We start from the raw sequence: 16,962 nt of genomic DNA, 5'->3' as shown, positions 1-16,962 counted from the left end.
CACCACTACCAGTGTGTTTAAATGTGATACACCACTACCAGGGTGTTAAATGTGATACACCACTACCAGTGTGTTAAATGTGATACACCACTACCAGTGTGTTAAATGTGATACACCACCACCAGTGTGTTAAATGTGATACACCACCACCAGTGTTTAAATGTGATACACCACCACCAGTGTTTAAATGTGATACACCACCACCAGTGTTTAAATGTGATACACCACTACCAGGGTGTTAAATGTGATACACCACTACCAGTGTTTAAATGTGATACACCACTACCAGTGTGTTTAAATGTGATACACCACTACCAGTGTTTAAATGTGATACACCACCACCAGTGTGTTAAATGTGATACACCACCACCAGTGTTTAAATGTGATACACCACCACCAGTGTTTAAATGTGATACACCACTACCAGTGTGTTTAAATGTGATACACCACTACCAGTGTTTAATGTGATACACCACCCCGTGAGGCCCACTCCGTGTGTTAAATGTGATACACCACTACCAGTGTGTTAAATGTGATACACCACTACCAGTGTTTAAATGTGATACACCACTACCAGGGTGTTAAATGTGATACACCACTACCAGTGTTTAAATGTGATACACCACTACCAGTGTTTAAATGTGATACACCACTACCAGTGTTTAAATGTGATACACCACTACCAGTGTTTAAATGTGATACACCACTACCAGGGTGTTAAATGTGATACACCACTACCAGTGTTTAAATGTGATACACCACTACCAGGGTGTTAAATGTCTGTTTTTATGTTTTACTCCATTTACTACCTGAGTCGTCTCGCTCCTGGTGGGTGGCTAGGTTGCTATGGTTGGCTGGGCTAGGTTGCTATGGTTGGCTGGGCTAGGTTGCTATGGTTGGCTGGGCTAGGTTGCTATGGTTGGCTGGGCTAGGTTGCTATGGTTGGCTGGGCTAGGTTGCTATGGTTGGCTGGGCTAGGTTGCTATGGTTGGCTGGGCTAGGTTGCTATGGTTGGCTGGGCTAGGTTGCTATGGTTGGCTGGGCTAGGTTGCTATGGTTGGCTGGGCTAGGTTGCTATGGTTGGCTGGGCTAGGTTGCTATGGTTGGCTGGGCTAGGTTGCTATGATTGGCTGGGCTAGGTTGCTATGGTTGGCTGGGCTTGGTTGCTATGGTTGGCTGGGCTAGGTTGCTATGGTTGGCTGGGCTAGGTTGCTATGGTTGGCTGGGCTAGGTTGCTATGGTTGGCTGGGCTAGGTTGCTATGGTTGGCTGGGCTAGGTTGCTATGGTTGGCTGGGATCAGTGTTGCTATGGTTGGCTGGGCTAGGTTGCTATGGTTGGCTGGGCTAGGTTGCTATGGTTGGCTGGGCTAGGTTGCTATGGTTGGCTGGGATCAGTGTTGCTATGGTTGGCTGGGCTAGGTTGCTATGGTTGGCTGGGCTAGGTTGCTATGGTTGGCTGGGCTAGGTTGCTATGGTTGGCTGGGCTAGGTTGCTATGGTTGGCTGGGCTAGGTTGCTATGGTTGGCTGGGATCAGTGTTGCTATGGTTGGCTGGGCTAGGTTGCTATGGTTGGCTGGGCTAGGTTGCTATGGTTGGCTGGGATCAGTGTTGTCTCGTCACCCAGGAGTTCAGAGGACAGATTTTCTCCCCTTTTTCTTTTGAGGGCAAAGCTTTGCTGTAGGGTTGAACTTTGCATGGGTCTTTCTTTCTCTCTATCGTTCTCTTTCTTTCTCTCTCCCTCACTTTCTCTCTATCTTTCTCTCTCCCTCGCTCTCTCCCTCGCCCTCTCCCTCGCTTTCTCTCTATTGTTCTCTTTCTTTCTCTCTCCCTCGCTTTCTCTCTCTGAGACCCCTTGTCTCTCTCTGAGACCCCTTGTCTTTCTCTGAGACCCCTTGTCTTTCTCTGAGACCCCTTGTCTTTCTCTGAGACCCCTTGTCTTTCTCTGAGACCCCTTGTCTTTCTCTGAGACCCCTTGTCTTTCTCTCTGAGACCCCTTGTCTCTCTCTGAGACCCCTTGTCTTTCTCTGAGACCCCTTGTCTCTCTTCAGCCGCAGACTTGGAGAATATATGCTCACTAAACATACGCTATACTCATCCAAGCTAGCAATTAAAACTACAGAGTAATTATCATGTAGACCTGGACAATGAGAAGACTGTTTAGAAGGGGACAGGGATATGAGTGATAGATCACTCTCTCTCACACACACACACACACACACACACACACACACACACACACACACACACACACACACACACACCCCCCCCTACTATATATATACACACACACACACACTTTAATATCCCTGTCATCCATCCTCATTGACCAGTCTTTATTCCCCCTGTGGGGGGGAATAGAGTCTCCCACTAGCTTGGAGACAGCTGGATGTGTTGGGAACCGTCGTAACTCACTGAGCCCCAGTAATGAGTCACTGAGCTTGGTAGACTGAGGCTCATGACATAGCATGAGGAGGCTGTCAGTATGGGTCTCTGGTCTTCAGCAGGCTGTCAGTATGGGTCTCTGGTCTTCAGCAGGCTGTCAGTATGGGTCTCTGGTCTTCAGCAGGCTGTCAGTATGGGTCTCTGGTCTTCAGCAGGCTGTCAGTATGGGTCTCTGGTCTTCAGCAGGCTGTCAGTATGGGTCTCTGGTCTTCAGCAGGCTGTCAGTATGGGTCTCTGGTCTTCAGCAGGCTGTCAGTATGGGTCTCTGGTCTTCAGCAGGCTGTCAGTATGGGTCCTCTGGTCCGCAGCAGGCTGTCAGTATGGGGCTTTTTTTTCCTCGTTCTCTAGTCCTCCCTCTTGAGAGGCTGCAGCATACAACAGACCCCTAAGGCAAGCAGACGGACAGTGTTGTTGTGATGCTGGTCTTGTTTATATCTCCTCTTCACCCTAGTTTTCTCTCTCTCTCCATCTCTCTCCCTTTATCTCTCTTTCATACCGACTGTCTCTATGCATCTCCCTATCTCTCCCTTTATCTTACCACAGACAGCTCCAGATAGTTGATTCACCCGTGATGCTGCAGACACAGACAGCTCCAGATAGTTGATTCACCCGTGATGCTGCAGACACAGACAGCTCCAGATCATTCACAGCAGCACATCTTAGATGAGACAGACAGACAGACGGAGAGCGCGGAGAGACAGACGGAGAGACAGACGGAGAGACAGACTGAGAGACAGACTGAGAGACAGACGGAGAGACAGACGGAGAGACAGACGGAGAGACAGACGGAGAGACAGACGGAGAGACAGACGGAGAGACAGACGGAGAGACAGACTGAGAGACAGACTGAGAGACAGACGGAGAGACAGACGGAGAGACGGAGAGACGGAGAGACAGACTGAGAGACGGAGAGACGGACAGACGGGCAGACGGACAGACGGACACCTGAGAGAGCAGCTGGCCTGCTGCCAACTGCAGGAGCAAGCAGGGCAGACTCAGAGAGAAAGGAGGGATGAAGAGAGGAGAGAGGGGGAGGGAGGGAGGGGAAACTGATCCTAAAAACACAGTGGTGCTTTTGGCTCTAAGCCTGTATTGCTGTCAAGTGTGGCTGTCAGAGGTTTAGTACTTATGACATCCATTCTAAAGAAAAGCAGATCAGATCTCTCTCCCCTGAGGACTATTTCCATGCACAAATGACAATCTAATTTCTCTAAACTGAATGAAAACCTATACCTGTAACCATAACCTTTACATAGCCATAATAGTTCCTGGAAACACACTGCACTGTATCGTAATTGTTGCTTTTTCAGGGTAATATCTTTAGCATTAAGCTGTTAACCTTTGTGTTGTTCTGTCTGTCTGTCTGACGCCTGTCATTTCTGTTCCTGGTTGTAACATGGCATCATGTGCTGCTACTAGCTATTAGCATGAACACATTAGCCTTTAGCACTGTTAGCATAAACCCTTTTTAGCCCAATTCCCGCCCTTTCTGTGTGTTTTTCTAGTTGCTTGAGTCTGTATCTGTGGCATAATGTGATGCAGCTGTCTTTCTAGTTGTTTGAGTCTGTATCTGTGGTATGTGATGCAGCTAGATAGCTAGATTGCCCCCCCCCCCCCCCCCCCTGTTTCCTGTAGTCCACGGTCAGCTCCTTGGTCTTACTGGTGTGATGGAGATAAAGACACTCAGTGTAATATTATAATTGATCCGTCTCTCAGTATTAATCTATGGGAACATTTCCATCACCTCAGATCTTACGTAGTGTTTAGCCAAAATGCCAGCTCTACAGGGATCCCTTGAAAACATCTGTTTTGGACGAGACTGACTTTATGACCATTGTCCTATTTACACTCTGTAGTCAATTTAAAAAAAAATATAATAATAATATTCTGGCTCTTATCGATGCCACATAGGCTGTTTTCAACCAGAGAAGTTGTTGCCTTCATTTGCTCTTTAAGCCATTGTGTGTTCATTAGAGACACTTCTGTGTGGATGCTGGCAGCTGTTTATCTTGGCACAGGGGCATGGCACTGGGATTAGCACGCACAGTTCATGGCTCAGATAAACCAGGCCCAGTGGCTTAGAAATGTCTGATGCCTTTTACTGCCTCTGTGCTTTTTATCTGGCTTTCCTGGTTTTACTATCTGTTTTGTGACTTTTTTAAAAACGAGATACTAGTTATTTGGACTATGACACACAACATGTCTGTACTACATCATGTGACAGTGACACATGACATCTTTTGCTGCTGGTCTCCCCCCGGACCCTCCTCCCCTCTGGCCTCCTCCCCTCATGGAACCCTCCTCCCTCTGGCCCTCCCCCCCATGGAACCCTCCTCTTCCCTCATGGAACCCTCCTCTCCCTCTGGCCCCTCCCCCATGGAACCCCCCCCCGCCTCCTCTTCCCTCATGGCCTCCTCCCCCGGCCTCCTCCCCCATGGCACAAACTGTATGAAGCCATAGTGTCCTTGACCGTATGTCATTGTGTCCCTGACTGTGTATGATGTCATTGTGTCCGTGATCGTGTATGATGTCATTGTGTCCGTGATCGTGTATGATGTCATTGTGTTGCCTGCCTCCTCTAAACTCTCTCTATTTTAATTATCTTCTCAGCTGGAATGTCCTGAGTCAGTCCCCCAGTCCAGAGAAGAACTCCCAGCATCAGCCAGTGCTGATGGGACCTGCTTCTCCACGATGAGTCTTCAAGATGGCGGCTGCGGCTATGCTAGCGCCAATTTGCCGGCTAACGCGGCCAGCGGCAGCATGCGGCGGCGCCTGGAGGACCAGGAGTTCACCCTGCGCGTCTACCCGGGCGCCCTGGCCGAGGGCACCATCTACTGCCCCGTGGGCGCCCGCAAGAGCACCACTGCTGCCGAGGCCATCGAGCGCCTACTGGAGCGTCTGAGCCTGGACCGTACCAAATGCTACGTGCTAGCCGAGGTGAAGGAGTTCGGCGGGGAGGAGTGGATCCTCAACCCCAGTGACTGCCCCGTCCAGCGGATGATGCTGTGGCCCCGCAACGCCCTGGAGAACCGCTGTGGCCTGGGCAGTGGCGAGGACTACCGCTTCCTGCTCCGAGAGAAGAACCTGGACGGCTCCATCCATTATGGAGGGAGTCTCCAGATGTGGCTGCGCGTGACCGAGGAGCGCCGCCACATGGTGGAACGGGGTTTTCTGCCCCAGCCCGCAGGGGGTGAGCACCCGGCTGACCTGTGCGCTCTCCCTGAGCTGACGGAGCGCGCCCTGCTGGAGAGCCTCCGCTCACGCTTCCGTCAGGAGAAGATCTACACCTACGTCGGCTCCATCCTCATCGTCATTAACCCCTTCCAGTTCCTACCCATCTATAACCCCAAGTACGTCAAGATGTACGACAACCACGCTCTGGGAGACCTGGAGCCCCACATCTACGCCGTGGCGGACGTGGCCTACCACGCCATGCTGCAGCGGCGGAGGAACCAGTGCATCGTCATCTCTGGCGAGAGCGGCTCGGGAAAGACCCAGAGCACCAACTTCCTGATTCATCACCTGACCGCCCTGAGCCAGAAGGGATTCGCCAGTGGGGTGGAGCAGATCATCCTGGGGGCGGGGCCTGTGTTAGAGGTAAGGTCGTGATTGGTTTGTTGATGGTCGTGGGGGGGATAATGTGTGTGTGTGTGGGGAGACTGCAACTCAGCATACACAAGAATGAATGTGATCGATGTGTTGTGAAATCTAGGTCATGCCTGCTGACTGTATTAACCTAGAAAGACAAGTAGAGGTGCTGCATATCATATGTAAGGATGGTATATGTAAGGATATGTAAGGATAGTATATGTAAAGATAGGATATGTAAGGATAGGATATGTAAGGATAGGATATGTAAGGATAGGATATGTAAGGATTGTATATGTAAGGATAGGATATGTAAGAATAGTATATGTAAGAATAGTATATGTAAGAATAGTATATGTAAGGATAGTATATGTAAGTATATGTAAGAATATATAAGGATAGTATATGTAAGGATAGTATATGTAAGGATAGTATATGTAAGGATATATAAGGATAGTATATGTAAGGATAGGATATGTAAGGATAGTATATGTAAGGATAGGATATGTAAGGATAGGATATGTAAGGATAGTATATGTAAGGATAGTATATGTAAGGATATATAAGGATAGTATATGTAAGGATATATAAGGATAGGATATGTAAGGATAGGATATGTAAGGATAGAATATGTAAGGATAGGATATGTAAAGATAGGATATGTAAGGATATATAAGGATACTATATGTAAGGATAGGATATGTAAGGATATGATATGTAAGGATATGTAAGGATAGGATATGTAAGGATAGGATATGTAAGGATATATAAGGATAGTATATGTAAGGATAGTATATGTAAGGATAGGATATGTAAAGATAGGATATGTAAAGATAGGATATGTAAGGATAGTATATGTAAGGATAGGATATGTAAGGATATGTAAGGATAGGATATGTAAGGATAGGATATGTAAGGATATATAAGGATAGTATATGTAAGGATAGTATATGTAAAGATAGGATATGTAAAGATAGGATATGTAAGGATATATAAGGATAGTATATGTAAGGATAGTATATGTAAAGATAGGATATATAAGGATAGGATATGTAAGGATAGAATATGTAAGGATAGGATATGTAAAGATAGGATATGTAAGGATAGGATATGTAAGGATAGTATATGTAAGGATATATAAGGATACTATATGTAAGGATAGGATATGTAAGGATATGATATGTAAGGATATGTAAGGATAGGATATGTAAGGATAGGATATGTAAGGATATATAAGGATAGTATATGTAAGGATAGTATATGTAAGGATAGGATATGTAAAGATAGGATATATAAGGATACTATATATAAGGATAGTATATGTAAGGATAGTATATGTAAGGATAGGATATGTAAAGATAGGATATGTAAGGATAGTATATGTAAGGATAGGATATGTAAAGATAGGATATGTAAAGATAGGATATGTAAGGATAGGATATGTAAGGATAGTATATGTAAGGATATATAAGGATACTATATGTAAGGATAGGATATGTAAGGATATGATATGTAAGGATATGTAAGGATAGGATATGTAAGGATAGGATATGTAAGGATATATAAGGATAGGATATGTAAGGATAGAATATGTAAGGATAGGATATGTAAAGATAGGATATGTAAGGATAGGATATGTAAGGATAGTATATGTAAGGATATATAAGGATACTATATGTAAGGATAGGATATGTAAGGATATGATATGTAAGGATATGTAAGGATAGGATATGTAAGGATAGGATATGTAAGGATATATAAGGATAGTATATGTAAGGATAGTATATGTAAGGATAGGATATGTAAAGATAGGATATATAAGGATACTATATATAAGGATAGTATATGTAAGGATAGTATATGTAAGGATAGGATATGTAAAGGGATAGGATATGTAAGGATAGATATGTAAGGATAGTATATGTAAGGATAGGGATAGTGTAAGGATAGGATATGTAAGGATAGGATATGTAAGGATAGGATATGTAAGGATAGGTGTAAGGATAGTATATGTAGGATATAAGGATACTATATGTAAGGATAGGATATGTAAGGATAGGATATGTGGATAGGGAGGTATGTAAGGATAGGATATGTAAGGATATGGAGGTATGTAGGATAGTGTAAGGATAGGTATGTAAGGGATATGTAAGGATAGGATATGTAAGGATAGGTATATGTAAGGATAGTGATATGTAAGGATAGGATATGTAAGGATAGATAGTAGGATATGTAAGGATAGGATATGTAAGGATAGGATATGTAAGGATAGTATAGGATAGGATATGTAAGGATAGTATGTAAGGATAGGATATGTAAAGATAGGATATATAAGGATACTATATGTAAGGATAGATGCCAGCTCAGCCCCATGCTAATATGAGAATTAAGGCTATGATGAAATCACTGTCTCATCCTTCTTTACTCCATCCTTGCTCTCATGCAGTGACACCTCCTTGAGACTTGAAGTAACTGTAAATGAGACAAATGATTGGCAGCTTGCTGACATGTGAGGCATAGGGAAGTGGGGGAGATGATATGTCATGGTTACAGAGAGGAAGTGCATTATGAAAGCCCTGTAAATAGGTTGTTTCACTAGCAGCAGTATAAAAATTTAAGCATGAGACGAAGCATGTCACTGTGGATTGTAGGCATGTTTTGTATTCCAGATTGGGTCGTCTTGACATGGCAGAACCTATATTTATCTGCTATTGCAACATATGAGTTGACGCATGTATATGTTATTGACATAGGAACTGTGCTTGGACATTTTATAGCGTTTGAGAAAACCTTAATGCACCATTGCCTAATACAGATGGGATTCAGAGTCAATTCTGGATTTTGGATTAGCGTTTTGATTTGGATGTATGAAAAGGCCAAGGACTACTAAAGGGCAAACTCATTTTATAAATACAGTATCAGTCAAAAGTTTGGACACACCTACTCATTCAAGGGTTTTTCTTAATTGTTTACTATTTTATACATTGTAGAATAATAGTGAATACATAAACTATGAAATAACACATATGGAATCATGCAATAACCAAAAAAGTATTAACTTCTATCGTCCCACCTGCGGGACACAGCAAGTGAAATATCAGGGCGGAAAATTCAAAAACAACAAAATGTCATAATTCAAATTTCTCAAACATACGACTATTTTACACCATTTTAAAGATACACTTCTCGTTAATCTAACCACATTGTCTGATTTCAAAAAGGCTTTACAGCGAAAGAAAAACATTAGATTATGTTAGGAGAGTACATAGACAAAAATAATCACACAGCCATTTTCCAAGCAAGGACATGTGTCAATAAAACCCAAAACACAGCGAAATTAAGCACTAACCTTTGACGATCTTCATCAGATGACACTCCTAGGACATTATGTTACACAATACATGTAAGTCTTGTTCGATAAAGTTCATATTTATATCCAAAAACAGAATTTTACATTGGCGCGTGATGTTCAGAAAATGTATTCCCACCAAAACGTCCGGGGAATGTACACATCAATTTACAAAAATACTCATCATAAACGTTGACAGAATACATAACAATTATTTTAAGAATTATAGATAGACTACTCCTTTATGCAACCGCTGTGTCAGATTTTAAAATAGCTTTACGGAGAAAGCACATTTTTCAATATTCTGAGTACATAGCTCAGCCATCATGGTGAGCTATTCAGACACCCGCCAAATTCGGGGCAAACTAAACTCAGAATTAGTATTCGAAATATTGTATTACCTTTGCTGATCTTCGTCAGAATGCACTCCCAGGACTGCTACTTCCACAAGAAATATTGTTTTTTTTCCAAATAATCCATATTTATGTCCAAATACCTCCGTTTTGTTTGTGCGTACAGATCACTTATCCAATGGCATAACGCGCGAGCGTGGAACGAGAGACGAAAAGTCAAAATGTTCCATTACCGTACTTAGAAGCATGTCAAACGCTGTTTAAAATCAATCTTTATGGTATTTTTAACGTAAAATTGCGATAATATTCCAACCGGACAATAGCATATACATTCAAGAAAAAAAAGAAGGAGGGGCGCGCTTGCAGGACCGAGCATATCTCATGGCAGACAAAATGGCCACTGAATAATATGCATATTCTAGTTTCTGGGCCAGAGTAGTAACCTTTTTAAATTGGGTACGTTTTTCATCCGGCCGTGAAAATACTGCCCCCTAGCCCAGACAGGTTAAACATTAAACAAATCAAAATATACACTGCTCAAAAAAATAAAGGGAACACTAAAATAACACATCCTAGATCTGAACGAATGAAATAATCTTATTAAATACTTTTTTCTTTACATAGTTGAATGTGCTGACCATAGCATCCATAGCATCAATGCCTTCCTCTTGCAGGAACTGCTGACACACTCCAGCCACATGAGGTCTAGCATTGTCTTGCATTAGGAGGAACCCAGGGCCAACCGCACCAGCATATGGTCTCACAAGGGGTCTGAGGATCTCATCTCGGTACCTAATGGCAGTCAGGCTACCTCTGGCGAGCACATGGAGGGCTGTGCAGCCCCCCAAAGAAATGCCACCCCACACCATGACTGACCCACCGCCAAACCAGTCATGCTGGAGGATGTTGCAGGCAGCAGAACGTTCTCCACGGCGTCTCCAGACTGTCACGTCTGTCACATGTGCTCAGTGTGAACCTGCTTTCATCTGTGAAGAGCACAGGGCGCCAGTGGCGAATTTGCAATCTTGGTGTTCTCTGGCAAATCCAAACGTCCTGCACGGTGTTGGGCTGTAAGCACAACCCCCACCTGTGGACGTCGGGCCCTCATACCGCCCTCATGGAGTCTGTTTCTGACCGTTTGAGCAGACACATGCACATTTGTGGCCTGCTGGAGGTCATTTTGCAGGGCTCTGGCAGTGCTCCTCCTGCTCCTCCTTGCACAAAGGAGGTGGTAGCGGTTCTGCTGCTGGGTTGTTGCTCTCCTACGGCCTCCTCCACGTCTCCTGATGTACTGGCCTGTTTCCTGGTAGCGCCTCCATGCTCTGGACACTACGCTGACAGACACAGGAAACCTTCTTGCCACAGCCCACATTGATGTGCCATCCTGGATGAGCTGCACTACCTGAGCCACTTGTGTGGGTTGTAGACTCCGTCTCATGCTACCACTAGAGTGAGAGCACCGCCAGCATTCAAAAGTGACCAAAACATCAGCCAGGAAGCATAGGAACTGAGAAGTGGTCTGTGGTCACCACCTGCAGAACCACTCCTTTATTGGGGGTGTCTTGCTAATTGCCTATAATTTCCACCTGTTGTCTATTCCATTTGCACAACAGCATGTGAAATATATTGTCAATCAGTGTTGCTTCCTAAGTGGACAGTTTGATTTCACAGAAGTGTGATTGACTTGGAGTTACATTGTGTTGTTTAAGTGTTCCCTTTATTTTTTTGAGCAGTGTATTTTAGATTTTAGATTCTTCAAAGTAGCCACCCTTTGCCTTGATGACAGCTTTGCACACTCTTGGCATTCTCTCAACCAGCTTCAACTGGAATACTTTTCCAAAGTCTTGAGTTCCCACATATGCTGAGCACTTGTTGGCTGCTTTTCCTTCAATCTGTGGTCCAACTCATCCCAAACTATCTCAATTGGGTAGAGGTTAGGTGATTATGGAAGCCAGGTAATCTGATGCAGCACTCCTTCACTCTCCTTCTTGGTCAAATAGCCCTTACACAGCCTGGAGGTGTGTTGGGTCATTATTCTGTTGAAAAACAAATTATAGTCCCACTAAGCGCAAAGCAGATGGGATGGCGTATCTGCAGAATGCTGTGGTAGCCATGCTGGTTAAGTGTCCCTTGAATTCAAAATAAATCACATACAGATTCACCAGCAAAGCACCATCACACCTCCTCCTCCATGCTTCACGGTGGGAACCACACATGTGGAGATCATCCGTTCACTCTGCATCTCACATCTCACTTTTGGTTCCACGGTGGTTGGAACCAAAAATCTCAAATTTGGACTCATCAGACCAAAGGATAGATTTCCACCGGTCTAATGTCCATTGCTCTTGTTTCTTGGCCCAAGCAAGTCTCTTCTTCTTGTTATTGTCCTTTAGTAGTGGTTTCTTTGCAGCAAATCGACCATGAAGGCCTGATTCACACAGTCTCCTCTGAACAGTTGATATTGAGATGTGTCTGTTACTTGAACTCTGAAGCATTTATTTGGGCTGCAATTTCTGAGGCTGGTAACTCTAATGAACTTATGCTCTGCAGCAGAGGTAACTCTGGGTCTTCTTTTCCTGTGGCGGTCCTCATGAGAGCCATTTTCATCATAGCGCTTGATGGTTTTTGCGACTGCGCTTGAAGAGACTTTCAAAGTTCTTGAAATTTTCCGCATTGACTGACCTTCATGCCTTAAAGTAATGATGGACTGTCCTTTCTCTTTGCTTATTTGAGCTGTTCTTGCCATAATATGGACTTGGTATTTTACCAAATAGGGCTATCTTCTGTATACCACCCCTACCTTGTCACAACACAACTGATTGGCTCAAACACATTAAGAGGGAAAGAAATTCCACAAATTAACTTTTAACAAGGCACACCTGTTAATTGAAATGCATTCCAGGTGACTACCTCATGAAGCTAATTGAGAGAATGCCAAGAGTGTGCAAAGCTGTCATCAAGGCAAAGGGTGGCTACTTTGAAGAATCTCAAATATAAAAAATATTTTGATTTGTTTAACACTTCTTTGGTTACTACATGATTCCGTATGTGTTATTTCATAGTTTTGATGTCTTCACTATTATTCTACGATGTAGAAAATAGTAAAAATAAAGAAAAACCCTTGAATGAGTAGGTATGTCCAAACTTTTGACTGGTATTGTAAGTCTGTGACTGTTTATGTGATTGGCTGCGATGGGAACCTCTGTCGAGTTTTCAGCCTAGAGTTTGTTTTTCAGTGGCCATTTTGTCTGCCATGAGTCACGACACACCAACACTGCTGCGCATACGGTGAGGTCATGGTAAAATGTGCACTCTCTCACCATGTAAATGACATGTGGAGCTAATGCAGTTAAGCAGGTCTATATATGGTAAGTTGGGGATACGGGATACAGGAAATCATAAATCCGTTTTTACAAGACCTTATTCGAGTCCAATCTTCCCAGAGATCTTCTGTTGAAAGAGAATAGACAAAAACATACAGTTTTAAAATGTCTGGGAAGCTTGTGATGGATCTTGTTAGCGCATAACTGTTGTTGTCTAAGGCTTATTTACCTTTGTTAGCATCCTCGAGGCAAGTAATAAGTCACTGACCTTGTGTGAACCAGTTACCAGGTGTAGATATTTGACATAAGTGAATCTGAACACCTCTCAGGCTCTCAATGCCAATGTGGCGGCTCTTTTATCTAAAACCTGTTTTGATAAGAGTAAGGGTAATTGCAAACATGTTTGTTCATCAATCACCTTGCTGAGGGGTGGGAAGTGAACTGCTGAGCTTCTGTGTGGAGGGGGAAGGGAAAGGGAGCAACACCAGGACCTTGTATCTGTCTCAGAGCAGGCATGTCCACTATCTCTCTGATGATAGCATCTCTGTCTATAGAACAAGCAGACTCATTGAGCCATATTAGACTGTGAAACTGAGCATCCGGAGGTTTCATGCATTCAAACTGCATTACCAAGGAAGAGCAATACATTAGTGAACAAATCATTAAGTTTATTTGATCTCTCTTTTAGAAGAAACCACATTCCTTACAATTAAAGTACTGTAAAAAAAAGAATAACTCAATAACAGTTAACCTGACAGTGTGCTTTTCTAGCCAATTGGTCTTCTAGGCCTACTTCCTGTTCTATAGGTAGAAGATAACAACTTCCTGTTCTATAGGTAGAAGATGACAACTTCCTGTTCTGTAGGTAGAAGATGACAACTTCCTGTTCTATAGGTAGAAGATAACAACTTTCTGTTCTGTAGGTAGAAGATGACAACTTTCTGTTCTGTAGGTAGAAGATGACAACTTCCTGTTCTGTAGGTAGAAGATGACAACTCCCTGTTCTGTAGGTAGAAGATGACAACTTCCTGTTCTATAGGTAGAAGATAACAACTTTCTGTTCTATAGGTAGAAGATAACAACTTTCTGTTCTGTAGGTAGAAGATAACAACTTTCTGTTCTGTAGGTAGAAGATGACAACTTCCTGTTCTGTAGGTAGAAGATGACAACGTCCTGTTCTATAGGTAGACGATGACAACTTCCTGTTCTATAGGTAGACGATGACAACTTCCTGTTCTATAGGTAGATGATGACAACTTCCTGTTCTATAGGTAGAAGATGACAACTTTCTGTTCTGAAGGTAGAAGATGACAACTTCCTGTTCTATAGGTAGATGATGACAACTTCCTGTTCTATAGGTAGAAGATAACACCTTTCTGTTCTGTAGGTAGAAGATGACAACTTCCTGTTCTATAGGTAGACGATGACAACTTCCTGTTCTATAGGTAGAAGATGACAACTTCCTGTTCTATAGGTAGACGATGACAACTTCCTGTTCTATAGGTAGACGATGACAACTTCCCGTTTTATAGGTCAAATATGACAACTTCTTGTTTTATAGGTAGAATATAACAACTTCCCGTTTTATAGGTAAAATATAACAACTTCCTGTTTTATAGGTAAAAGATAACAACTTCCTGTTTTATAGGTAAAAGATAACAACTTCCCGTTTTATAGGTAAAATATAACAACTTCCTGTTTTATAGGTAGAAGATAACAACTTCCCGTTTTATAGGTAAAATATAACAACTTCCTGTTTTATAGGTAGAAGATAACAAGCCTTGAATAAAGTAGTCAGTAGTAATGACATTCAATTGGTCCCCTTAACTAGCTGAACATCCCAGTCTCCCTTTGATATACAGCAGCAGTATGGAGTGGAGAATGTATCGCTCCGGGTTTCCTCTAGGGCTAGGCGATATGGCCAAAATATCATAGCACCATTTTTTCCCACGTTTATGACGGTATTTTATGTTTTATATGTAGTTCATGAACTTAGGGTATTCAGATAAATTATACTTGGGGCTTTCTTCATTCTGATTTGTTTTATACTGTTCAATCCAACCAACCAAAAATACATTTCTGCATTTCCTGCACTCATTTGTTATTCATGCTTCACCTATTCCGCTCGGATTTAGAAGATACCATTGCACAAACAACATGCTGATCTAGGCCTACACCAGCACTGCTATCAGGCTGCTACGTTTGCTAAGACTCTTTGTACATGTAGCTAGCCAGCTAACTAGCGATTAGCATTAGCGGGCTAATGTGATTTATTTTAGCCACAAATTGCTAAGAAAAGACAAACTAGCTGTTTGCTGACAGTAAGATGCACAAACTAATAGTGTAATTCTAGAATGTTTGTGGATTTATATTAAGAAGCAAAGTGAAAGTCTGCATCGTTGTCACCAACATCTTGTTGCCTCTGACCATGGAAACGGAGTAAATGGCACGGTGACAGGGGGCCGGTCTTGGGGAAGCGTCATGCAAGAGAAGACCGAGCGAGACGACTCGGGTAGTAAACGGAGTAAAATATAAAAACAGACATTTAAACACGCTGGTAGTGGTGTATCACATTTAACAAACCAAACATTGAAATACCGTTATAAAAGTTAAAGTAAAAACACAAAACGGTCCATCAATACCAGTAAATAGTAAAATACGGTATACCGCCCAGCCCTAGTTTCCCATGGGTATAGATCTAGGATCAGCATACCCTCCCCCAATCCTAACTCAGTGGGCAGCTTCACCGTACTCCAGGAGGTATCAGGGGCTGACTGTGAATACCCATGGGAAACTTGGGGCAGCAGGTAACCTAGTGGTTAGAGCGTTGGGGCCAGTAACTGAAAAGTTGCTAGATCGAATCCCCGAGCTGACAAGGTAAAAATCGGTTGTTCTGCCCCTGAACAAGGCAGTTAAGCCACTGTTCCTAGGCCGTCATTGTAAATAAGAATTTGTTCTTAACTGACTTGCCTAGTTAAATAAAGGTTCAAAATATAACCTTAAGGCTTGACATTCTTTGCCCCAACTGAGCTGGATCAGAGTGGAAAGCTGTTTGGGGTTAAAAGGTCACGGATTTACAACTACTAGAGTGACTCTTCTGGCCGGCCTCCAATATAGTCGTGCCAATTACAGGCCCGTTTGCCTTAGTCAGATGCTCCTCTGATGGGTCTAGTTAATGTATAACTAGCTGGCTGATGTTGGAGTGCCCTGGGCTAATATTAATTGTTTGCACTGTGAGATTGCTTATCGCCCAGTGTTGTTGGAGTTTTTGGAGAGTTTTCTGTCAGCTGGGGCTTGTGTTGCTGATGCTAACTACTTCCTGGTGGTGCTAACTACTTCCTGGTGGTGCTAACTACTTCCTGGTGGTATTAACTACTTCCTGGTGGTGCCTGTTAAGGGTGTTCATATACTACTCTTTACATTGAACGTGCACATGAGGCAACAGGTAGTCTAGTGGTTAGAGTGTAGAGGTGACAGGTAGTCTAGTGGTTAGAGTGTAGAAGTGGCAGGTAGTCTAGTGGTTAGAGTGTAGAGGTGGCAGGTAGACTAGTGGTTATAGTGTAGAGGTGACAGGTAGCCTAGTGGTTAGAGTGTAGAGGTGACAGGTAGCCTAGTGGTTAGAGTGTAGAGGTCGGACAGGTAAGCCTAGTGGTTATGTAGTGTAGAGGTGACAGGTAGTCTAGTGGTTAGAGTGTAGAGGTGGCAGGTAGTCTAGTGGTTAGAGTGTAGAGGTGACAGGTAGTCTAGTGGTTAGAGTGTAGAGGTGACAGGTAGTCTAGTGGTTAGAGTGTAGAGGCGACAGGTAGTCTAGTGGTTAGAGTGTAGAGGTGACAGGTAGTCTAGTGGTTAGAGTGTAGAGGCGGCAGGTAGTCTAGTGGTTAGAGTGTAGAGGTGACAGGTAGCCTAG

The 16,962-nt window shown here is 43.3% G+C and overlaps 1 protein-coding gene across 1 annotated transcript in view; it reads left to right on the top strand.

Annotated features, from left to right (window-relative positions):
* LOC106584683 (unconventional myosin-IXAb) overlaps window positions 1-16,962 on the top strand; it is a 307,526-nt gene that overhangs the window by 65,467 nt on the left and 225,097 nt on the right. The window contains exon 2 of the mRNA XM_082968258.1: window positions 5,053-6,039. Within this exon, the coding sequence (XP_082824384.1) occupies window positions 5,134-6,039 (906 nt within the window). The 5' untranslated portion in view covers window positions 5,053-5,133. The remainder of the gene's footprint in view (window positions 1-5,052; window positions 6,040-16,962) is intronic.

Source organism: Salmo salar, chromosome 23 (genome assembly GCF_965601325.2).
Source record: "Salmo salar chromosome 23, fSalSal1, whole genome shotgun sequence".
Classification (NCBI taxonomy): Eukaryota; Metazoa; Chordata; class Actinopteri; order Salmoniformes; family Salmonidae; genus Salmo; species Salmo salar.
This window is presented reverse-complemented; position numbering and strand designations above follow the sequence as displayed.